Source organism: Arctopsyche grandis, chromosome 9 (genome assembly GCF_051622035.1).
Source record: "Arctopsyche grandis isolate Sample6627 chromosome 9, ASM5162203v2, whole genome shotgun sequence".
In the NCBI taxonomy this organism is placed as follows: Eukaryota; Metazoa; Arthropoda; class Insecta; order Trichoptera; family Hydropsychidae; genus Arctopsyche; species Arctopsyche grandis.
The window spans coordinates 19,949,631-19,976,630 of NC_135363.1; the positions used below are offsets into that span (position 1 = coordinate 19,949,631).

The 27,000-nt window shown below is 33.1% G+C and overlaps 1 protein-coding gene across 1 annotated transcript in view; it reads left to right on the top strand.

The window, feature by feature from the left end:
• The first annotated feature begins 1,245 nt into the window (after window positions 1-1,245).
• bdg (sodium-dependent transporter bedraggled) overlaps window positions 1,246-27,000 on the top strand; it is a 45,512-nt gene continuing 19,757 nt past the window's right edge. The window contains exons 1-2 of the mRNA XM_077439049.1: window positions 1,246-1,587; window positions 4,690-5,728. Coding sequence (XP_077295175.1) covers window positions 4,713-5,728 — 1,016 coding nt within the window. The 5' untranslated portion in view covers window positions 1,246-1,587; window positions 4,690-4,712. The remainder of the gene's footprint in view (window positions 1,588-4,689; window positions 5,729-27,000) is intronic.

Sequence of the window (27,000 nt, forward strand, 5' to 3'; positions counted from 1 at the left end):
TTGAATTTGGTTAGTAATCATAGTATTATATTTTTCTAATGTTAATCTACAGCATAATAGGAAAAAGAGCTCAAAAACCTATTTACAATCCTTATAAATGCTCATAATACATCTAATACATAATATTAATTAAAGACTCTCTAAAGTCGATGACCTAAAGCAGATTGTGTTTAGGTAATCTGTGTTTATACCTGAAGGGTTGTTGTAATCACCGAGACTCTTCACAAGGGTGTTAGTATGGTTATTAGTGATTCTATCATAGAATCTACTGGTTAGTTTGTTAGTAATGTCTGTAACAAACGGAATATTATATATGGCATGCAGTTTTTTCAAGTTAGTATATATGGGTGTATTATAAATTATTTTTGGGGATTGCGAAGAAATATAAATATTTAGTACAAATGGCAATTACATTTGTTGACAAAAAGTTACAATTTAGAACTCAAATACTATATTTACATATTTATAAATATTTGTACTGAAGTACTACTAACCTGCAGTGCATGCTTTTGTTAATGAGTTAATTTTGTTAATTGTTTTGTATATTGAATAAGGATCAGGATTAGGCTCGTCGTTATTTATTTTTACGTATTACACTTCTCCCTTCCTCAATTATGGCACTAGAGAAATTATTTTTTAATATGCTATGGATATCCACAATTGGCATGCATCTGTGCTTTTATTTTTTTGATTAGTTATTTTTTATAGGAGCTAGGAGCCGCCAAACATATAAAACTATAAAACCTTTTTTTTACACCCACGAAAAGAGTCCAGCGTGCTTATTTAACGGTCGATTTAAAAAAAAAATACGCTCACAAGTGCATAGAAAATATCTTTCTCATTCCGATGATGAAATTTTTTTAAAAATTGGTCCAGTTTTGGAGATTAAATTGTATTTAAAATACGTATTATCTGGTCGAAGCATAACTGTCGCATTCACTCAATATATATATTGATATATATTGTCGCATTCACTCAATATATGTATACATCGAAGAAAGGAACGGCAACAAAATTAAGGTTTCGGATGTACAGCCATCTTAAGCCAATTTTGCTGGTGGAAAGCAATATGAATTTTTATCTTTATAACAAAATACATAACATATATACATTGTGACCATCATGGAAATATAGAAAATTAGACCGGGTCAAATGCACTGCGATAACCTTAACAATACAACAAATGCACAATAAAACAATAACTACATATTGTTTTAGTATACGAGCCACTGATTAAACACCCCTGACAGCCGCCGAAGTAGTATTGCAGCAAAACTTGTTCGACCGCGTGTCGTTACTTCATCGCTCGGGCGTGAGCGGGTTAGACGCGTCCGTCGTTCAAATATTATACATATTGTTAACAATTTATCAACCCCGTATAACAATTTACGACAGCTAAAATTGCAATGGGAATTTCGATATTAAATTCCTGGAAAAGTTTCACAAACGTCCAATTTTCATTAAATTTAATCTTAAATAGTGAGCTTTCGTATTGAAAATGCGCGTGCGGTTTAGGGCCGGTGCAACGTCCCCACGTCTCCGATCGCTTCGTTGAGTCGACCAGAGCTTCTCAAACTCATGACATCGGTAAGTTTCGATCCTGACTCCTGAGGCAACTGTGCACATACCTACACCACTCGATTCTTATTAGAAACCCATTAGACGCTGCGGACGTGTGGCGAAATCGCAGAACCCCGTTTATTTTGATACCCTATTGTGAAACTCCCCAAAACGAGATTAAAACGATGTCGTTAGTCCAAACTTTCACTTTTCACACTCTTTAATGTTGCGCTAAAAATGCTTTCTTTGTTGCCTAAAACGAATGTGCAATGACAGGAAACAGGTGCAAATAAGGATGCATTGGCTCGTGTCCGAACCGTATTAGTCATCGACTCTAGATTTGTACCTGCAACCCCTTTTTTTTAATGTTTGATAAGTTTCTAACCGTGTCGACTAATTTGTGACACCTGGATAGCTTAAATTCCTATTGTTTGGTTTGTTTTTTTTTACTGTGATTCATATGTTCATATATTCATAGTTTCAGAACTGGGATTAATTACCTCCAAGTAGGTACAAATCAAAAATCTTGACTATGAATGAAGACTTCACACAGGAAGGAACGTGACACATGGTTTTTTTTATATACTTTTAAACATGCAAAAAAAATGTGGCATGCCTTGTACATATTCATGGCACGCCCAGCATACACCGTCCCAAAATCACCCCCTGGAGTGTTTTCAGTAAAATTGTATCCTTGCTTGACAGTGATCGATAACGGTGTATCCCATATTTGAAGAAATGTAGGAGAACCCCCACAGCCTGCCGTTCTTCCCTGTGTGATTTCGCCCTTAAGCTTATCATATGTATGTAATGATTTTTTTCTCCATATTTGTATATGGCTTTATTCTTCATATAAATGGAATCAATAAACTATTATGAATTTAATCAGTCTTTAAGTTTTCCAAAATCTATAGAATATAATAAAAAACTTACCCACCACAAATTGAGGGGATAATATTCTTGTAAACAAATATATTTTAAGGTAGTACCCAAAAAAATTTGCGTAAAATATTGCACTTTAAATCAGGTATGAGTTTAATAAAATATGCAATAGATTTTTGCATCATTACCCACTATTACCGAATTATCATAGATATGTATTATATTATAGATTTGCTTTTATGTATGTGTATATTGTAAAAAAGATACATTAAGTTGGAAATATAATTTATAATATACATATCTAGAGATGTTTTAAAATAAATTAAATTGTATTCACAAACATTCATAATTCAAAATGAAAGTTATGTTTTTGTTTTGATTTCAAGTTAAAGAGTGATGTTCATTTTTTTTATTCAAACGATAATCAATACTTAAAATAACTTATATTGAAAATATTTATTTATGGAGAAAATTATATAGTCAAGATTGAAAATTTCCAGAGATGCATCTCCATGTACGTTTACTACAATCATTTAATTAATAATGAAAATTTTAGAAGCATTATATTACGTTCTGCAATAAAGATAGGTTTGCGGTTAATATAGCGGTCTATTATTGTTTTACGACGGATTCAATCGCATTAAATCGGCTGATATTTATTATCCCAGATGCGTGCGGTGAAACATCCGGTTTTCCGGGCGTGCGTGTTGCATTTCCCGTGTGTTGCATCCCTTCCGGTTTTTTCCTTTTAGCAACATTGAATTTTTGTGATTTTTCATTTTTGTACATCTTTCGCTCGGATGATGACGGACTGTTAAAATAAAAGTAGGCTACGTACAAGCGGCACTTTTATCAGATAATAAAAAAAGTGACCGTTTGGGAGTCTTGTGCAACGACTGAATCATTTTCACTCATGTTATGACATGACAGTGTTAATTAAAACAATTTGGAAGAATGCCTGATGTCATGGCGGCCAGTAGAAAGGATGTAAAGTTTCACATTAAATTGTATCATCTGACTGTTTAGTTCATCTGCAATAATTAAACTTGCATAACATTATGCGGTGTTTGTTTATCATTTTTATTCGTTTCCGTTTTAAAATTACCATTCAATCGTCTTCAAGAGTACATGTCGATTAACATACAATAGGCAGGATCTTTAAGTGTCGTGTCTTGCTTACTAAAAACGCAATTTGACTTATCCAGGAAGAGATAAACGGGTCAAACCCTTCTGTAGCCCAACCCTTGATAAAATAAATACATAATCAGGTATAAAAATTTGATGTTCAATGAAGTTTCCAATTGAAGCAAGTCGCCTTTCAAACACGCCTGACGATTTCTTGGCTAAGAAAAGATAACTTTCACAGCCATTTGCGTTTAGAGTTGAATCGAAAGTACTGTCATGAAATAGTAGGTCAGCGATGCATTTTTTTACAACTTCTAAGAATATGCATTTTGTGTGCATCATGGCCGGAAATGCACCCAACGATGATGAATCGGTGTTAAATGTCGACATTGACTAATGTAAACTAATGGAGAGTTTTATTAGACAGATATATCTTTAAATAGAGGAAACCTAGATCGAACTAGTTTTTATTTTGTTTATGGACTAGCACTCGTTTGACAACCGTTCGAAAAGCATAGTAGTTATTTTTAGAATTTTAATTGTCTCGTTACCTTATCTGTAATAACTGATCTTAATTTCCTCTTGCATACTTGTGTTAAAAGTTGCACATTTTATTATTGCTGCATTGCAACTGTTCATTTGATCAGTGAGCGTCCAGGCATGCCATCGATATTGAGGAAACTTTTACGTAATATATTCCATTTAATATTATTCAATATTTAATCTATGTAGCGTTAATACATATATAGATCAATGTTATTTAATAGATCATTGACTATTGACCTTTAATTTTGAATATTATCGAAATTCAAATAGATCGTGTTCCAAACAGGTCTATTATGTACACCGTTGGACTTTGTTCATTGTATGTATATTTCAGTACACGTTTTGTTTATTATCACTGCATAAATAAAACATTTGTCCTTCACTAGATATAAAATATATGTATAAAAAAAAGCATTAAATATAGTTCGCATGTCTAAAACTGATAACATTGCACATCGAGTGCAAATTCTTGCATAATCTAAATTATTAATGCTACTGTACCTACCTATGTACTCGCCGTACATGTACGACCTTGTATTTTCATTTTCATTAATAATAGTAATTTTTACTTTCCAGATTCGTACATTACGCGGAGAAGGATGGAAACTTGTTCCCAAAATGGTGGAGCATGCGATTCTGTCGAACAGCATGAAACGTCCATTCCTTTATTAGACATTGCGACGAATGTTAAAGATTCAAGTGGGAGTGATGATGCAGAAGATCAATACGGAGCTTCTACTTCGTTTAGCAACCGCGAAACTCCTCGAGAAGGGAGCGAGGAGCGTTGCGTGTCCTTGAACACGCAAATCATGGATGTCCTGCACGATCTGGACCACGTGCTCGACAACTCCTTGGAGCGACCCAACTCCTTAGATTTCGACTACGAAGTCGATCTCAGCGGTCTGTTCGAGGCGGATGATGCTTCGTCGGAGTTTCCGGTTGAAGAAGTGAACAGTGATGTGGTTGTGAACGGTGATTTCAGTGACCCAGAAGGAGAGTGCTCCTCGGCGGATGTTGGCCGTCAATCGGCGGATCCTGCGGAAGAATCGAAACCGGTCGTAGACGAAGCCGATCTACCAGCTGTTGTTGTCTTCTTGGACGAGAGGAAGGGGTCAACAAGCACTGGTAGCACCAGCATCAACGACAACAACCAAAGAGCAGTCATGTGCGAGCCTCTGGCGGTGGCGCGCCGCGACTCAATGCGCCATCTTCGCCACCTGCCTCTACCCAGCATAATTCCAAGTGCACCTCCTCCAACACCACCACCAGATGATAATCTACCATTACCAGTTCTGCTGTTCATGGAGACCCACTCTACAAATTATTCTCCGATGCGGCAAGTGTGCACGAGGCCCTCGAGTGCCGATTCCGCACCTCGGGTCCTCGGCAGGAGGGCGTTGACTACCACACAACGAAGTGTCTCCTTGCACGTATCCCCTTCGAGGAGGAGAAGTTGCAGGGCATGGAGAGGATCGGCTGGAGACAGGACGAGGAGCAGCTCAGCCTCGAGCAGATCCAGAACCCCGCGCAGCGTTTCCAGCGACTCCTGCAGCCTCTCCAGTGTTGACTCTTCAGCTGTAAACTCGCCGCACAGATCGGCCACAGTCAATATCAGGTCAGTTCCATCATGACTTTCCAATGTTTTCCAGTGTTTGAAAACAGGATCTGAACTCGAACGCACTCTCGAGAAAAATTTACTGTTATTCGTTGTAACTGTTTGTGGTCGTTCAATAAATGGTAGCATGTAGATTGTAAATATAAGAAAATTTAAATTTTAATACGGTTCGTCTAACTTCACGGAGCTTATGCATATGTATGTACATACGTTCCGGTCAAAATGCTACAAATTTTGTTCGAATGCAAAATATTTGATTTTCGATTAGTATACATACATAGGATTTGCGTTTGTGATGAAATTTTATGCAAAAATAGAATGATGATGCTATTTTCAACAATGGTAAGAGTCGTTTATGTTATGTTGCACTTAAATAAGTTATACGAAATCTTATCTACGCGTCAATACTTTTTTGTCAGTACATTTAACATGTAAATATGTACATAAATATAGAAATTTATGCTTCTACTACTTGGCGGTCTTTTAAAACTATAATTGGGCGTAAATACAAAAAAAATATTTTATATGTACATAGAACTCGAGTTTTGCGCAGACATATGCATACATAAGATCTAGAAAGCACTGCATATTATTTTATATTCTAGTATATTTTGTGCGTGAATTAGACTATATGTACATACATATAATGTTAATGTAGCTGATTGTGAATTCATAAATAGAATTCAAATCCTCTTTATTTGCAAGAGGATTTGAATTCTATTTATGAATGGGCTAATGTTAATAAACTTCCCTTCAATATCCTAAAGTGTCGGGTCATTTCTTACTCTCGTTCTCGTTCTCCTATTAAATATCCGTATAAATTTCATGATTCTCTTCTTCAGAGAGAATTATTTATATCTGATCTGGGAATAGTCTTCGAAAATAGTTGGAGTTTCAACATTCACATTGAGAATATCTGTGATAGGGCAACAAAAATCCTTGGATTCGTAATCCGTAATTCGTCCGAACTAGGGCTCACTGCCATTCGTCTCTTATATTGTACATTAGTTCGCAGTGTGCTCGAGTTTGGCTCCATTATATGGTCTCCCTATCAACTTCGTTACTCTCTAATGTTGGAACGAGTCCAAAGGAAATTCCTTAGATTTTTATATCTGAAGACATTTGGATTTTATCCATATCTGTTCCCTAGTGCCTTTGTCTTGGGATCTTTGGGTTTCAACTCCCTGGCAAAGAGAAGAGATTTATTTCTTGGGAAACATTTCGTAAAATTACTTAGAGGAGAGATTCACAATCCCACTATCCTGGAGAAACTAAAATTCTGGGCCCCGGAAAATCGTAGACTTTTAAGAAAACATGATATATTTTTACCAATTAGGGCTAAATCAAACGTGCTCATGAACTCCCCCCTCTCGAGAGCTGTTCGACTCCTTAACTTACTGGCACATTACTTGGACCTATTCGATGCCAGTTATGTTAAGTTGGTGGAACACATCCTAAATAGCACGATATAAATTTTTCAATCTTATTTCTTTGTTTTTATTTTGTGTACATATTTTTTACTTGATTTTTATTATTTTTTTATGATGTTTTTTTTTTATTTATGATTTTTATTATTTTCTTATGTTTTTTTTTATTTATGATTTTTATTATTTTTTTTATGATGTTTTTTTTGTAATTTTTATGATTTTTATTATTTGTATTAAAATCACATTGACGCTTTGGGGCAACCTGTCAAGTCTCTGTGGTATTGATTTTTTAAAATAAATAAAATAAAATAAAATATGTACATATTTATTAGGCCAGAGTGAAAAAACGTAAAACGTGTTTTGACGTAAAACCTGACATTTTGAGTCAAAATAAGTCATTTTGGATTCCTTTTTAAAAAAAATCGTTAATTTCTGGGTATTTTCTGTCCAAATTTATTTTCAAAATAATTACAAGAACATGAAAAAGGGATATATGAAAAAAATCTACTTCTTTGAAATTTTTGTCGAGATAAATCATATTGTTTGGTAGCACAGGACATTGTTTAAAATCAATGAAATTTTATATTTGACGTTCCCTTGATTTGACCAAAGTTTTTCACTATGTCTATCAATTGAAAATCCAAAATTGGTTTTTCGCTCCGGATTACATCCGGATGACATATATAGATTAATTAATATTATTAAAGCAGTTTTAAAGGACAATTAAGTCAACGTATAAACCCTTCAAAATGAGGCAACCACCCCTCCCCAATGAATACACATATTGTCATATATGTACAGTTGGGAATCCAAAGATTCCTGGTCCCCTCAAAATAAAATAAAAATTATTTTTTGCCGAAAAACCACGAACGAAGTAATAAGAATAGAAATTTGGATATTATAATTTAAATATATTTTGAAAATCACGTAAATCGCATGCAATTATTAATAATAAATATTTCTTCAATCGCGTACAATGTACATATGTTCGATCCAAAATATGTAAGTCACATTCATATGGATGGTGCTAATAATTTGTATTGTTTGTGCTTTAAAGGGCTGTTTTATTTTCGAAAATGTCATTGCATTGTAATATGAAGTTGTGTATGTACATTTATTTCGCAATCGATGTAGATACACATTTATGTAATAACTTTAAATTGAAGTAGTCGTTGCGTTTGTCGCATTACGCCATTTTATTTCAAATAGATATTTGGCGCGTGTGATGTATCCGCGGTGGTCATAAAAGCGACATTCGCGTCCATGCCTTCGCCGATTCCCCTTTCTCCATTATCAATTCATATTTCTCTCAATGTCTTAAAAAATATTAATTAACGAATCCCATTGTGTTTAAATTATATTTATTTACAATTTTAAAGCCGCGCGTCGCCCTCGCCTTTGCATCTGTTGATTGATGACTCTTGTCCATATTTTTTCGCCTTGACGTTCGAAAAAACGTACTCAATGCCTCTTATATTATATAGGTATATCTCGTATACCTACGAATGCAATTCAAGTTCAACTCCCTCGCAATAATTCACACACCTAAGATCTTTTCCCCCTTCCTGTACACCCCCACGTAAAATTTTCTTTTTATAAAATGTCACATGTATATTGAAGCTGTCGGTTATGCTTGAGATACAAATCGTGGAGTTGATATTTCACGCTTCGGACAAATAATAATGTCGCGATTTTTACGCTCGTTTTGTACGTGAATCGACATTGGAAAACGAGCGTGAAGGTTTCCGGTTTTGATTAAAAATTAGCCCGTTTAAGAATCACGTATATTCGAACTATGTTTTTTAGTACGAAGCAATTCGTCTTATTGTGTATATGTAGAGAGAAAAAAAAACGTTTTCATTGAGAATTTTGTATTGAAAAAATAATAATCGATACACCATTTCACGTGACGGCACAGTTCATGGCTAGAGCTTTCTAAACTTATATTATATAGAACTTGACTTTGATAAATTAAATTTAAAGTAAAAAATAAACATAAATAGTATCATTTTATTTGTTGATTGAATTTTTATTTATATTATTTACCTTAAATTAAGCTAAAAATAGCTCAAATTGAACTATCTTGACTTTGAAAGACCTTGTCATGTATATATTTTTTTTCGTTTTGGTATTAAATTAGTATTCAATAATGTCTAGGTTGATTCGATGCATACTTCAATTCGAAAAACATATACTGTAAATATCGATGACTTGATGCGTAGATATTGTTTGTCCATTTTTTAATTTGTATCGAATTTTAAGTTTGTAGATGCTGGAATAATTCAGGTTTTTCCTTTCGAGATAATTTATGTGGTATACATATGTAGTCAAAAATGAACATACAATATCTGTGCACCAAGTCATCGATATGTATGTATGTATGTATGTATGTAGCTATATGAGATTAGAATAAATCTATGCATTTTGAATGGTTCACTCCAAATCAGCATAATATGCGATGGAATCCGTTAAGAATGTAACGCATTGACAAAGGTGACAGAAAATTTGAATATGTCAAGAAGAGTAATGAAATGGAATTTTAATTTTCCACTTCACTCGGTGTTGGCAGTATTTATCGGTTTTCCACAGTTTGTATTCCAGTTTAGCAGTTTCCATAGTGATTATCCTCAAAACACGGAAACAACATGCCGACCAATATTAGAAAAAAGTCGTATTCAGTATCACTACTCACTTATTCAAGGACTGCCTTATTTCTAGCTCGGTTTATATTTCGGCGATAAACAATATCCGGGCTGTTCAGCGATACCATTAAAATGGATATAGCGCATGGGCGTTTTATTTGTTCGCGTTTCAATTGTTGTCGAGCCCTGAGGCGAAATTTTTGAAAATTTTATTCATTACGCTAATCGATTATGATCGATGATTTATGTCCGTATAATATATACATATACATACAAGTTACATATATAATATATACATAAGTTATATTTGTGTATACGTCATGTACATACACATATGTAGGGACGATAAATCCCACATAGTTTTTAAAAAGTCGTATCTCACATTGAAATCACCTTTATATGCCTATATGTACTTATGCATACATATGTGTCTATACTACACACAAATAAATTAAACAAAAATTAAGCTAATCCATATTGATTTACATAAATATGTACAAATATATGTAGAAATTTGTACACATTTATGTAAATCAATATGGATTACCTTAAAGTATAATAAAATATATAAAATATACATATATAGAAATTGTTTTTATGACGAATTTTACACTTGTGTAAATGAATTTTCTCAAAACATAAATTTCATTTTCTTCTCTTTTTTGTAGCCGTAATGATAAAACGTCACTTTCGGTAAAAAATTTCCAATTTGTACCTATTTTTGTTTTACAACTTCCTGCAATTATTCTTTATATTTTAACATAACTAACTCTCTGCTGAGATTTTATAAGTAAAATATTTCCTCGTTCAAAAAATAGATTCTAAAAAATATTAAAGGACTATTTGAGGAAATTCATTCTATCAGATATATTTCGTCACATTTTTTACTTTATTTATTAATATAAATTTATAAAGAAATATGGAATGCTATATGCTCGGCGTAATGAGGACTATGGGCGAAAGCACACTGCGCGGTATGGGGCGTCACGTCCTTGGCTTCTCGCTGTGACCGTAAACAGTGAGTGTTCCCCAAACCGAATTTGGGTGTAGTTGCATGTGCCGAATGCATAACATTTCTTCAAATATGTGATTCGCCGTTATCGATCACTGGCAAGCAAGGATAAATACAAGGATGAAATATCACTGAAAACACTCCAGGGGGTGATATTTGGGACTGCGTACCGTGTAAATGGGCTACGTTTTTTTCGCATGTTTAAAAGTATCTTAAAAAAATAACACGTACCACGTACCACTCAGTGTAGTTTGCCCTATCTGATCTCGATAGAGGTACCAAATTCGAACATTTTTTATACGAACTAATTATTTTATTTTCAATCTTATGCACATATGTACCAGATTACGAGTCTCTTAAACAATTTATAATATTTTGATCATTTTAAAACTTCATCTAAATAATTAATCTACCATTTGATATTCGAATATATTCGAAATAGCCCTAGAAACGGAATACATGGGTGAGAAGTATGACAGGGGTATCTGATAGAGTGGAGAGGTCGAAATGGCAATGGGTGAGTCAAGTAGCTAGAAGAATGGTCCAAAGGTGGACTAAATAAGTGCTGGAATGGTACCAGAGATAATCTAAACGTATGAAAGGAAGGCCAAGAGGGAGATGGGTGGATGAAATTAGAAAAATGTGTAGGATGTGATGAATGATCGTGTTGAAGAGGCTTTCATACGGCTTTCAAATTTCATTTGATTGGCGAACGGCTGTAAATGATGATATATGTACATACATGTTGTATCTAAATATTCATATAGCACTTATTAATTGTCGAAATTGACCCCCGATGATTGTTAAAAGTTAATAATTCTTATGAGCTATGTGAGTGTTGTTCGAACTTTGATGCAGTCGTTTTTCATAGATTTATGCGTTTCCTTTTTTGTTTCGCATTTGTGTGACCTTTCTGTGCATTTTATACGATGCCGGTTATGTCTAGTGAGTAAGTATATGTATGACATAATAATAAACTACACAATACACGTAAAAATTTGATACTCCGCCCACCGAATGAATATTAACCTTTTGCATGCTCGCACCAGTTTAACGGTTCATCGTCAGGCAGATGGCTAATATACGCGTACGAACGACCGTGATACAATTTCATTGTGAAATGTTAATAACAATTCATCTTATTTTTTGCAATTTGAACACAGCGAGAACAAAACAAATACTTACGGTGTAGTTACCATCAAATGTAATAACTGTTAATGACGTACGAGCGTAACCTTTTAAGCGCGCACCAAACATCTGCTGTCATTTTCGTTTACTTTGTGTTTCGTTGTTGTAAAAAGTTATTTTTATTCACGTTCACCTTTGTGATTATCGTTTTTACATTAATATAATTATACGTATATAATTCGTTTTTTATTCGTCAAATTTTAAGGGTCAATTTTAGGTGTACCGCAGTATAAACGAAATCGATATACTAAATACTTTTTATGCTTGTTTGCATTTTCGCGCGTGTCGTAAAATTTTATTTTTTATTTACATACATATTATGTTTTAATGGAAACGGAACTTGTCGTGAAAGTGTTTATATTATTTTTTTTTCATTTCTAAAATATTTTATTTCTTGTTTATTTTTTTAATTTACCGTGTTCGTGGATTTTTATTGTGTTACGCAATGTCTATGTACTTTTTTTTATAAATACTTTTTACTAAGAAATTTCTTATTTTCGTTTACATCCTAATTATATATAACATTTAAACATAAAAATCAATACGATTTGGACGATTCGAAACCAAGTAAAGAAAGTTACTTTGATGAACTTTTATAATAATTTATTTTCTTTCAGAATAAAATTCAAATTTATATCATGTTTAGTAATTATTAGACGTAATAAAACGATTTTCAAGGTATACTGATCATGGATAGGAGATACTGGCATTTGATGTATGCGCGACAAAGTTTCAGATTTTTTTTCATACCTCAGAAATATAAAGAAACATGTTATGTGAGGTTTTTTTTATTTAAAATTATTTCATTTATATGATGAGTTGAATAAAAAAAATTAAACTGTGCTGAAATAAAAAAAACATTTAGAAATCGGTAAAAATCTCGATTTTCACAAAATTTACTGTTAATGGGCGAAATCCCATGATAAAGAATGTCTTTTCCTACTTAAGCTGTTTCTAAATTCCAAAATTCGTTGTTTTCCATGTACCCTGTATAAAAGCGGAAGGTGTGTGTGTGCGCGTGGGTATGTGGTAAGTGCGTCGACAAGTATGGAGATTAAAAAAAAATGGGGAATATAGGGCGACTCAAATAAGTATTAACGTCTTATTTATTGTTGTTATTTGTTACACATAATATAACTGTATTTTAATTTAAATATCGATTCTTTTCCGAAACCACCCGTTGAAATATCAACGGGCACAACAATACTATAAGTATATTTGACAAAATGATTTTTTGATCGATTTTGAAAGCAACGAAGTATAACTACATACATATAATCCAACTGAACCATCGTTCATGATATTTGTAATGATCCATCGGTTGTTGTGACGCAAACTAATGATGTACATACATATTCGTAGATGAGTAAAAATCGTACGATTAATTCAAATTGCATAATAAATTTAAATTTCGAAATTTTCATAAAAAAAGGTCTCATATATGTACATATGTACATAAACTTTTACAAATATATAAGTTGCATTTGGTACGTGCAATTGCTGATGTTTTTTCGCCCGTTTAGTAAAAGTGAACACCACTCGTCGATTGAGGTCACATTGCTGGGTCTTCTAAAGTAGTAGCCGACAACGCTCGAAAGAGTACAAAAGAACTTCTTAGCTTTTCAACTCGAAGGTCAACAATGCTCAAAAATGACACAACCAAACACGATTCGGCGTCTTTGAGCACATTTCGACATTAGGCACCTATTACGTATGTATGTATGTATAATACACTTTAAACCAGTACATACATATTTTGTTAATTTAGTCGAATTTTTAAATTTCGAACGCCGATCGATTCGCTTAGACATGTATGTATAATTTAAGATCGATGGAATCGTACACGCAGCTGTAACCCAATTATGCTTTATTATATTATCGAATATATAATTGAAAAGTCTAAAGTTTGCCGGTCATTATGTCGCCCACAACATAAAACTGTCGTCAATTAGAAGCTTGGAGAAGTAAAAAATGACCTACATATTTGAAACAATTTCATTATATCCTATTGTCATATTTGTGAGACTATGTATTTCATTATGAAAATTTGACCATTGACGTTTCAGATCTATGTAAGTATGTATCAAGAAGTCTGGCTTGATTTATCGAAATCTATGTACATACATATGTATGTATGATGTTGACATTCGATTTATTAAGGAAAGTCATTTAAAGAAAATAGATAATCGATATAAATATGTAATATCATATTTATATATGTAGATAGCCAGCAGCATAGCTCGGTCGTTAAGCATTCTGCTTAGCGTCGAGAGGCGTCCGGGTTCGATCCCATGAGCTGACCTCGATTGAAAAGAGTATATCTGTAGTGCTGTTGGTCAGACCTGGATATTTGTGACTCCAGGTCGATCGTTTCCTATCAGAGTTTGCCAATTTTCTCTGATTTCATTGTTGAAACGGTTCCCGGTAAAATTGGCTAAATATCCTTCCTACCTACTATGTCACCACTATTTGAGATTGATTAATGTACAATAAAATTTATGTACAATTCATAGATGTCTCGTTAATTTGCGAGTTTTTCAGTTTCTCGTAATTCAGCGACTTGTTTAATAAAAAAATAAATAAAAAAGGCTGCAATGTTACCTGTAAGGCCTTCCTGGTATATTGTATGTAAATTAAAATAAAAATAAATATCATGACATTTTCAGTCAGTGAAACATTAGGGGATGATTTTTTTGTCAACCGCCGGGCAACCATAGGCTCCAACAGTTACAATGTTCGCTCCGATTTGTTCATGAACGTACGGGTTTGTTCATACACGAACTATTGGTTTTAGTTTAAGTGCTAAAAATCAAAAGCTATTATCAAATAGACTCACCTGGTATCGCATGAAACTTTTAGTTCTTAAAACTTTTGAAAATGGAAGGTATTTAAAAGGGAAATCCTATGCAAACCACACTATAACGTTGATATACATAATTCTCGTTTTCGTACGTTACATACATATGTACGTATGTATATAGATATGGGAAAAACGATTGAGAATACTTAAATGTATGCCTAATATGCATGATGTGCATGAACAAACTACACAGTTTGTTTGTCAATTTGATCTGATTGGTTCGCGTATGAACAAACTAGTATGTTTATGAAGGAACGAAGTTTACACTTGGACTGTAACATATGTATGTATGTATGGATCATCTACTGTTGGTTCAGAACTATTTTTCCTTTTTCATGTTTGAAAAAAAATCTGCAAATTTTTCCTCCTCGGGATTTTGGTTTTCTGCACAGCGACCTTGTCGTCTTAGAGGGAACATTGAATTTCAAAAGCTCTATATGCAAATTTATACTATAATTAAATCAAAGCTGAAGTAATCATTTTGTACAATAGAAATATGTACTTTTTATGTTGTTCCAAGTTATTCTTATCTTGAAACGAGTAATATATATGTACATACATACGTATGTATATATGATGTATTGTATATATTTCAAAATCATTGAGAATTTTTATTGAAATTTGCACCGATTATTATCATTATTTGCCAATGTCGGCTTTAACATGCGGGCAGCTAGACCGTGACACTCTTGGTCTTTCCTGCTACCTGCTACAATTAATACGATTCAATTGATTTAATTCCATTCCAACCTGAAGCTTGTTCTTTGGCTTCCCCCCTGTGCTCTTCTCCGCACATAACGGTGTCCCAGTTGCCGCTCTTCATATATTATATATGTGAATTTCAACCTGTGGTGTACCAAACTAACTGTACACGAGCACTCGCGTGGGATTGGTGACCGCTCTTCTATCTAAATACCCCCTCGTTGATGTTATTATCGTATTGTACACATATGTATGTATCTACAGGGGCGATTAAGAGTTCGGCGCACTTGCCTCAAGAAACGATTAGATGTCGTGCAAATGGTCACTATCAACTTGGCGACTGTTAGTTTTACGAAACTATATATAATACAACTTCATTGATCGTACCGTTACCCTTGCAATGCGTACACTGTTATATTTTCTCATTATACGTATGTACGTATACGTTTTTTCCTCATTCTTGCGTGTTATGAAATTGTGTAATCGCTCTCCAAGGCTTTTCTGGCAAAATTTATGTGTGTATGTATGTAAAATGCTAATTTCCAAATTTGATTGGTCGCTCCGATCGTTTTGTCATTCTGTTTAATAGAAATTCGAATGCGCGGGCGTTTCCGCTTCCGCATTGATTATTTTCTATCGAAGATGTGTGGATATGTTGTGTTGATGGTACAAGTTTGTTGCTTTGTCGATCGGTCATTATTGTGGTTCGCGCCCATATGAAAGCATTTGTGCGTAACGCAGTTTGTACTGTGCATACATATATATATATATATATATATATATATATATATATATATATATATATATATATATATATATATATATATATATATATATATATATATATATATATATATATATATATATATATATATATATATATAAAGAAGAGGTTTTTGATTAACAAAGCTTATTATAAATTGACCAATGTGTCTTGTCTTTTGACGGCACTGCAATTGCTTTGCTTACGTGAGGCAAGATCACCGTGATGACAGTGACAGTTAGGCCCACTCGTAGAGCTGTCATATTAAAGATCGAGTGCTAAATCAGACTCAATCTATCAGACTGTCGGATCAAATAGTATATTGTTGAGATTTGGGACGTCTTGGGATGTGTTAAGGTTGGTTACAGTGACTGGTTTTTATTTTATTTTATTTCATAGAACATGAACACATTAAAGATCGCTCCAAAGCGACAAGTGCACTTAAACAGATACAATACAATATACATACATAAACATTTTATACAATGCGAATTCATGCAAACATCTACAGTGACGTGTATGGAGAAATTTTTGTAGTATTTTATAATCGAATTGGTGAACCTCAAGATGCTTAATAAGTTGACATTAGCAAGAGATAAAGGAAAGGAGATGCCAATTTTTACAGGAACGGTTTTAATGAATATCAGAAAAATTGGCAAACTCTAAACGATCGACCTGGAGTCATAAACAAAGGTCTCGCCATCAGCGGAACACTAGTGGTACTCGAACCCGTTACCGCTCTGCTGGAAAGCATAATATACTAACCACTAGTTTACGCCGCTGGTTATATAGGTATATAAAAACAATTCGTATGTTTTGCAAAGTTTTGTAATTTCCCTTGAATTGCCACATAAAACTTAGTATACATCAAATTTTTAAATAAATTATTCTCCCGTGATCTGAAATATTGCTCATTAATACTATACTATATTATGTACTTCTGGGTTCTGCTCGTCGCAATGTTTATGTCACCATCAGCTCTAGTTAAATTGCTGGCGCATCATTTCATGGGAAAAGCACATTTAGTTCGTGAAGCAATCAATGAATACTGAAGTTTCAATTTTTTACCCGTAGAGAGTTTTGTCAATATGATATTGAGATTAAGACTTTAAAGGAAAAAAATCCCACGCCTTTTATATACATACATATGTACAACTATACCAGTGATGCTTTTGAATGTTTCGTTCTGTATTTCTTGTTATTGTCAAAGCCAGCAGCATAGCTTGGTGATTGCGTTAATGCTAACCACCGAGTAGCTCCTGGGTTCAAGCCCTGGGTTGACCACGATTGAAAACAATTTATTCGACAGTATTTTGAAGATATTTGCGACTTCAAGTCGATCGTTTTCTCTCAGAGTGTGCCAATTCATCTGATTTCATTGTTGAAACGATTCCTCGTCAAATTGACCAAACCATCCTACCAAATATATCAATCGGTTCTTATCAGAGTTTGCCTGGTTTATCTGATTTCATTGTTGAAACGGTTCCTAATTAAATTGACAAAACCATCCTACCCATTATATCACCACTATTTGAATATGATTTTAAAATTATAATGTATAATTTATATATGTACAAGTTTAATACCCTAGGTGCCGCTCAGGGGAAACCTGTAATGGAATATGATTTCAAATTTGTAATCTATAAATGTATACATATATATGTAATGGCAACCTGTAAGTGAATCGAGGGAAAATAAAAAAGTAATACATTTTTTCAATACATGTAATTAAAGTCGTATATTTCATGGTTAAACAGTGGCGTAAGTCTACTATGGCGCGGGGGTATGCGGTGCATGCGTGCTTTTACAGTCGTGATGGCCTCCATAAAGATCTCCGAATATAAATACATATATTTTAAAGGTTGAGAATAGTCTCGGGTAAAAAAACTCTCATAAATAGTTACGGTTCTTAAGCGCTCGCTATATACATATTAATATTTTGTTTATATCCTACAATTCGTAAAGCAACGCCGTGAGTTATCGACTCTGATTAATTTGATTGTTTCTTGTGATATGGATTCACCTATAGAATAAATTTAATCGGTCAATCCAGACTTAGTAACTTGCAATATTAACTCGCTACAAGTCGTAAACACACACGCTGTGTTTTTAATAAAACTTCATTCAAAGGCCATCAACAAAAGCGTGTGTTTTTTTTTTTTTTTTTTAAATGCTTTTTAATATTACTAAATTATGTTCACAATAAATCTTATATATATTTTAATAGCTACTGATCTTCTGATAATTTTCTATTTTACAATTTCAATTTAATTTAGTTAGTAATCATAGTATTATATAATTATAATGTTAATATGTACAGAGTAATAGGAAAAATAGCTCAAAAACCTATTTACAATTCTTATAAATGCTCATAATACATCTAATACATAATATTAATTAAAGATCGTATAAAGTCGATGACCTTAAGCATATTATGATTAGGTAATCTGTGTTGTGTGTTTTTCAATTATCCAAACTTCATACAAAAAAGTATTATTTAATTTCAAACATCTAGTCGTACAAATCATACCAGGATATTTTCATCCAAAATATCGACAAATAAATTAAAAAACAAGTATGATTTAAAGATTGACTTTTTTGCGAGGAGTTGATTGATAATATTCCAAAATAATATTATTTAAAAAAAAATTCAAATCCCCAAATATTGAAATTGCTCGGTTTTTATTCGCATAGCATATATATTTCTCAAATTGAATTTTTCATTTAAATGAATAACACAATGATTTGTAATATATGTAGTTATCGTTTATTAAGTTAAGATACATATGTATATACATATGTAAATTATTTACAAAATTTAATACAGTTGATTCTAGATTGGTTGACCACAGTTTGAAAAATACTAATCTGATAATTCATACAATCGAAGACAACTTTAAATAAACTGAATAACAATTTTCAATTTAATTTTAATTTATTTTACAAAACCTATTTCTTTTACGGTTTACTTTGCTAAAATTCGCGGACATTAATGTCAACAATGAGTTAAATATTGATGATGAAGAAGTTCAGATTTTTTTTATAAAACGTGATTTCAGAATTTGCAAATTTAAAGGCAAAGAAGAACATTTGAAATTTGTAAATTCAGTTTTGTAAAAAAAATATAATCAATTTTTCCAAATTGTTACGCCGCTGGATTTAAGAAGCGATTTCACTTGCGATTTGATTTAAAAAATTTAACAACATATATATGCAGATAAGTACTCTCATTTTCATTTGATTATGTGAATCTTAGCGTATTAAATCCGACTCCACGTGATAAAAAGTTTCGAATTTCGAACGCGGAAAGCGACTTATGAAGCGTTTTTCACGCTCTCTGTGATTTCCTCGGTGGACAGCATCGAGCAGTTATCGCCGGCGAAAGAAAATCACCTCAGCTATTACGAAAGAGCAACAATGGTCTCATTGTGTTAACCGAACGGAAACATATTAGCACACAATTCTGACTATTTTTTCCGCAAAGATCGAATAGATCCACCACCTCTCTTCCTAGCGATTCTAAGTGGGTCTTCGATGGTCTCCGGGTGTCCGGGTCACGAGAGCTACTAGCTAATATATTTCATAACACCTATGGCTTCATACGTTCAATTGATCCGACATGATTCCTACTTAAAGACCATAATCCTATCCGCCATTGTACTTTCTATCTGCTTATAAAGAGTTCAACTTTAAACTTATAGAACGTTTCACTAATAATGTCTCATGCAGTGGTGTAGTGCTAAATAAAAAAGAAAAAGAACCAGGGCGGTGTTCAATTTTTATGACCCCCCCCCTTTTTTCATCAATTAAAAAATATGTATAATAATAATTTGAACTACCAACAAAAATATGTATTGGTAGTTCAAATATTTATAAAAAAAATCAACTGCTAAGTAAAAAATATTCTTGTTGAAATTATGATGTTTTTTATATTTTCTAAAAACCTTCCATACATCCTCTTCAACATCTTTGGTTGTTCAAACCCGTGTTTGTGTGTCAACAGCAACATTTGCTTTTAGCAATGCCAAAACCATATGTATCTATGTCAAAAAACTATGAAATTTTAATATGTGAAATTAGAAATGACTATTTATTTAAGCGGAGTTCCCTTATTTTTAGCTATCCTCAAGTGCGTTTGGTTACTAATTTTCTTTCGAAATTTTAGGTGTTTTTAGATAAAAACGCAAATAAATTTCATCAAAACATCTTTTAAGTTTTGAATATACTCGGATTACTTTTCGGTTGTGGTCACCATATGTTAGAACGAGAGTCTACTCACAATATTTGGTATACAAAAATGAAATATTATTTATTTATTTAATAATACACGGGGAAGGTGGCAAAGCCTCATGAATAGACCCATGAGGTTTAAAAATATAAATAATAAAATAAAAACAAAAATATTCATAACAATAAAAAGATAAAAGAAAAAAATATACGAAATAAGAGAAAATACCAAAAGATAAAAGGGAATAAATATATCTGGGACGGTAACATAATAACTAAAAGAAAACAAAAATATAGAAAAGATATGGGAAAAAGTCTTCAAAAGTCTTCAAGTTTAAGAAAGACTTCTAGCTTTTTATAAAAATATTAAGGGTTTCAGAATTTACTACATTGTTGGGAAGACTATTCCAAATTTTAACCTCTCTGTTTGAAAAGTAGAAATCTCTGATGAATTTATTCGATTTTTCTTTTTGGAGTCTGAAAGTGTGACCTCTAAGATGAGTGTTTTCATTGAACGTAATGAGATTGGAACTGGCTCATAAACAAGTACCGGGGCGGCGACCTGCCCCGACTACTCCAATGGTCTTATGTAACCAACATCTCGATCTTTGATTTTTGCTTGAACCTGCTCTCATATGCTTTTGTTGAGTTTTGACTTGTACATCCTTCAGTTTTGAACCTTCTTACAATTACACCACACATATTACTTCCGCTTAGATTTTGCTATTTTCTTTTTGCTTAGATATCACTTCTTTTAATTCAATATGTCCAGAATCTCGGATATACAGAATAAACGTATTAAAGGCCAATTGGTATTTTTAAATTTTGTCAAACACAAAACATGGACGTGTTTTGTGCTTGTTGGAAGAAAAAAAATTGACGTAGAAGAAAAATGGACTTATGCCACTTTCAATTATAAAGGCTCATATGCATGTAGTAATCATATGTATCATATTACCATTTTAGAATTTAAAACTTACATACATACATATGTATATCCTTTCGGTTTCGCTGCTATCATCTTGATCTCGACTTTTTATGACATCGCGGTTAACCGTCAAGTCCAACAAAAGTATCCACAGTTTCTTGCTCAATGCAAAAAGAACTTGACATCAAAAGCTCGATTATACATTCGAAATGTCGGATTCAAGCGATCCTTTCCTTTCCAAAATCGTGTCGCCGCCTAAAAGTATCACGCGGTATATAATAGTGTTATTATTGTTAGCTTTGAACGACTTTGGCATTGATTGTAAGTCATAGAACTTACCGTCAACGAACTTATGAATCGGTATGCAAATTCGCTTTTATCCGCTTCCAAACACAATGGATTCGTATGTGTTCCAATTTCACTTTTTATTCTAGCTGTCGAATGTGCGAAAATCTTAGCGAAGTCGAAAGTTACCAGTTAACAATGAACAGTCAGTCATCTTCGCTCAATTGAATCTTTTGAATCGTTGAATCATATGTTGGTAAAAAACTATATTGCTACATTTTTTCAACACAATTGAACGTACGATCTGATTTCTTCTACTTGTCTGGATATTGTAAAATATATAATTCCATACAAAATTAACTACAAAATATTCACCATACCAACCAAATCATTATCCCTCTATTCTTTGCTTTCAATCATCTCAATAATAAACCGAAAAGAGTTACTATAAACTGTACTTGAACTTTTTCGTACTACTTTACATAAGGTTATGGTTAAAATACCTAATCCATTAGTAGAATCAAATTCGCTAATAAGTATATACTATATTTTTATGATCTGTTGAATATCTGAGGGCAATATTTCTAATCATGATCTCTTTCTTGGTAATGTATGAAGTATACTATGTATGTATGTATAATAGTATACCTATACTATCCATCTTATATACCTAATATATTGTTGCCTTTCTGCCTCTATTATTTAACCCTACCTTATCTTCCTTGGGTTGCTTATTATTAAAATAAAAACGATACTATCCATTTTGCGCAAATCAAAGTGCATTTTCCTTAATCGAATATTGCCAAAAACGCGGGAATCGAGTGAAAGGGATGGATTGTTTTAATACATGTTGAAGGGTCGGGATAGAAAAAAATTTCAACAACTTAGATTATCGCGATATGCAGTTCAAATGATATTAACACTTGCCGCACTGTGATGAATAACGAGTGACCACGACTTATATTTTATTTTATATCTCCAAATATACTGAGTATAGGGTCTTCATATTTTATGTATTCCTCACGAAATCCTCTATGTTTCGAATTATGTTATTACGAAATAAAAACATTGATCAATATCAACAGAAATAATTATTTTTGCGGGAAGCCCCTTGTACACATGCCTCACAAATGCGATAGAGAAGGGGAATTCAGTACTTGGCGTTGAACTGTCAATGTTAGGATGACATCCGCCTTTCATTTTTTTCATTTCTTGCACCTATTTTATATTATTGGACGTTTAATACACGATAATATGATTTTTATAGCTAACGCATAAAACTAACACTTAAAACGCATTTTTTTACTGGACGCTTGGTGTCCAGCACAGTGGCTAGCGGATTTTTTAAGTACAGTAATGCAAGTGTTAGGATACAGTGAGATTGGTTCTATGGAAAACCGATCAAAAACGGGAATAAAAAGAACACTGTCAAGATCTTTGATTGATTGATGCATTTCTATTTCTATTTTATAATTTTTATACAATATTCTATCACTTTATGTTTATCATGCTCTAGAAATTCATGGAACCTTCTTACTTACATACATACAAGCTTAGACTATGATATTAATGATAATTATTCTATTCTCTTCTCTATTTTTTAAAAATATTGATAGTATTGTATTGTATATTTGTCATTTTTATATCTATGTTGTCCTTCTTTTTATAGTCACATAAACACTTTTTATCCACCGCAATTTTTATTCTTTTATTTTTCATCTGTTTATCTTTATGTACATATATCTCTTTATTTTTATGCATTTCTACATTTGCTGTCTGTTGATTTTTCAATAAATAAATAAATCTTATATCTTTAAAATCCCAAAAAGGGACCATCTAAATTAAGTGAAGAAGTGAAAAGGAAATGAAATAATAAATTTTCTTCGCGAATTGTAAGAATTGGTATATGTATTTACATAAGTGGCCCAATACATTTGTCCACGGCTGTATGTACTTAAAACTTCCCTGTGATATTCCAACATGTATCTTCCAACGAATATTACCAATGTCTATATTTATCTTCAGGCGATCTTTATCAATGTCGAATTTATGATCTAACGATCATTAAAAATACTGTGTATAGGTAGTAGTACTCCTTGAAACTTGACGTGCACTTGTCCAGGTAAGGTCACCGACTCTCTGGGTATGGTCGCATACACCCAGTTGCATGTGTTATGGTTAGCATACTGAACCAGTGACCTGGTATGCGATTCTCACAAGATCTTATGCAATATTTGATGTCATTAGCACAATCCATCCTTTGCGCAATTTGCGAGTTCGCACACTGATTAGGGGCTTTGACGCGCCGGGTGAAAGCTATCGGGGCGGAAAATGTACCCGCGAATCGAGAACGGAATGGCGAAAGTAAACATAGAAAGCATGGAAAATTGGCGTAATTGATTTTATAACGTGAGCCAAAAACGTATGTGAAAATTGTTATGCACAAGATTCGTATGTGAGGTAATAAATTCGATTGCGCGAAAGAGCGAAATGAAAGTGGCCACCTCTCGACACACTATCGCTAATTCTTCTGATTTTGCTAAAACCGCGGAAATTCCTAAAACGGATATTACACAGGTTCATAGTTACTAAAAACTTTATTTCACGACTGTTATCGAAGCTATTAACGTTCTGTCTAATGTTTCTGTAATTGTACCACAAGCAACTGGTATACATATGTTTCAAAAGATGCTGTATTGAGGTAGTAACCGTTTTTTCTGTCAATTATATATGTACATACATACATATATTCAGGTATATGTACATGTAATTAGTTTCCGGAGACTCGAGAGTGATGAGTGATTTTACTAAACATCTTTATATAATGTATTTTTAAATACACTGACCATTTATGAGCTATCAAAGCTAGTATTAGCACTGATGCAGGGCAACATTCCATGAAAATGCTTCTAATGATCTTTTCACAGATTCAGTTTAAATTCACCTTGTTCTTTCAGAAAGAATGTATCTATCATAATCAATTACCAGTAATGTTTACGAAATATTTTAAATCAAATCCAAATTGGATTCAAGAAAAACCCATCGAGTCGATGGTCAAAATTGTATTCGTCTGAAAAAAATATCTAAATTTTGCAGGACTGTGGAGTCGGATCAAAATTTCCCGACTACGACTCCGACTCCAAACTCCACCTCCAACTTGAATGGTTTTAGTAATAAGGACTTTTCTTGTGAACGTATAAAATTATTAGTAATAAAAATAATAGCGATTTCCAAATATATAAAAATTAATTGAATTAAAAAATCACTAAAAGTGAACCCAATTTATATAATTATTGGTAATGAAATAGTTATAATTAAAAAGTAAGTACATTCATAGTACACAAACAAATCAATTTAATAAAAAAATGAGAATAATAAAAAAAGTATGAGACGGAGGAAGCATCAGCTTTGGACAGAACACACAGAACACAAAATATGTGCAATTCAATGATTTTATTTATAATGTAATCTAAATTCGAGATATTTATAAAGAAATTATTAAATTTCAATTTATTAGTCGATTTATGTACTTCAATAAAATTAGAGACTAGTTGTCGCATACCGTAATATCTACTATTAATTAAAAATAATATTAAAAAAGGAGTCGGAGTCGGTTGATTTTTTACGACTTCGACTTCGACTCCATAGCCCTCAAATTTTGATGATTTGTTCATTGAATTTCTGTCGTCATATTTGCCACACATTTTTGTACCATTCAACATTAATAGTATATCTGGGTTGTTGCGTTAATGCTAACCGCCGAGAGGTCCTGGGTTCGAGCTCTGGATTGACCTCTATTTAAAAAACAATTTATCGTGAGTATTTCCACAGTGCTGCTGGTCAGATTTGAATATTTTGAAGTCGATTGTTTTCTATCAGAGTTTGACAATTTAATTGATTTCATTGTTGAAATGGTTCATCACCAAATTGGTGACCAACCTACCTACTAATTGAATATAATTAAAAATTTATAATCTACAAATTTATATTTCTGTACAAGTTTAAAAAACCTTAGGTCTGACTTTGCAGCAACCTGTAATGGCACCATTGTGAAAATACAAAAAAAAAATAAAAACCGTTTGAATGAATCTTTCAAAAAACCCAATGAGCATTTTCCGGATGTGTATGCTTTGTTAGTTTTTCACATTACTGTTAAAATGTGTGCCGGATTAAAGTCGTTACTCTCGCTAGGTCAAGTTCGAATGGTTCACACGTTGACCACATTCGATACAATTTCTAGCATTCGACCATTTTTCGTATATTTAGTGAAGTGTGTTGCTTTCAGGAAGTACGTACTCTCATGAACACTGGGTCAAAGCTTTTACAACGCAGCACAATAGTATCGCTGCTAATTTTGCTTCTGCTACTTGCCCCAGACCTTATTCAGCATTTGCACAGTTTTGCCTCAATGCCGTTTCGCCGATCTGATCTGTCGGATTAGGCACGTTGACTCATTTTCCGATTCTCGTTCCTTTTGTCCGGGTTGTACCACTTAGTTCCGAAAACGGATGACTTTTCGAGGGCAATCTTCGACTTTCCAACACTTTTTCCTCCTCCGGATTCGGCTGATCGGTTCCGCCACTCTGCGTCGAATCGAGGGCTTTGGCAATGCACAAGTACTTGCTTGGTTGGATATGACGTCTTCTCGATGAGATAACCGGTTCGAAACCAGAATCAGACCAGACGTTCGAACGTATCAATGTTTCCGATGTGGGCACGTTTCAAACGCACGAAAGATTTGATTATGAATCATTAGGATTTATTCGTTTTTGCCTTACCCACTGCAATTACGCTAGTTTCTTGACCTCATTCTTGGAGCATTCGTTTAAATGTCACTATCCTGCCGTGAGCATGGTCATTGGTCATGCAACACAATGCAACCTTGTTTTATGCACCCTTTCTTTGTTATTGGCTATTAAGTTTTATCGTGTTTCAAATAAAATCTTCATTTGTCAATTTTTGAAATTTCAACTGATCAAATTCTGTTCATATTGAAGGAAAATACAAAGTTTTTCACTTCGTTCGAAGTTTTCTTCCCCCCCTCACTATACGGATTTTTAATACTTGTTTGGATACATAAAAATGGCTTCTTACGATTTTGTTTTTTTCTCTTTTGTATTTTATATACATACATAAATATACCGTCATATTCAAACTTATAAATACATATACAAGTTTGAACATGACATTTCGCTCGAAAACGCGAATCTGCTGATGCAATCACAAATACATGAACAT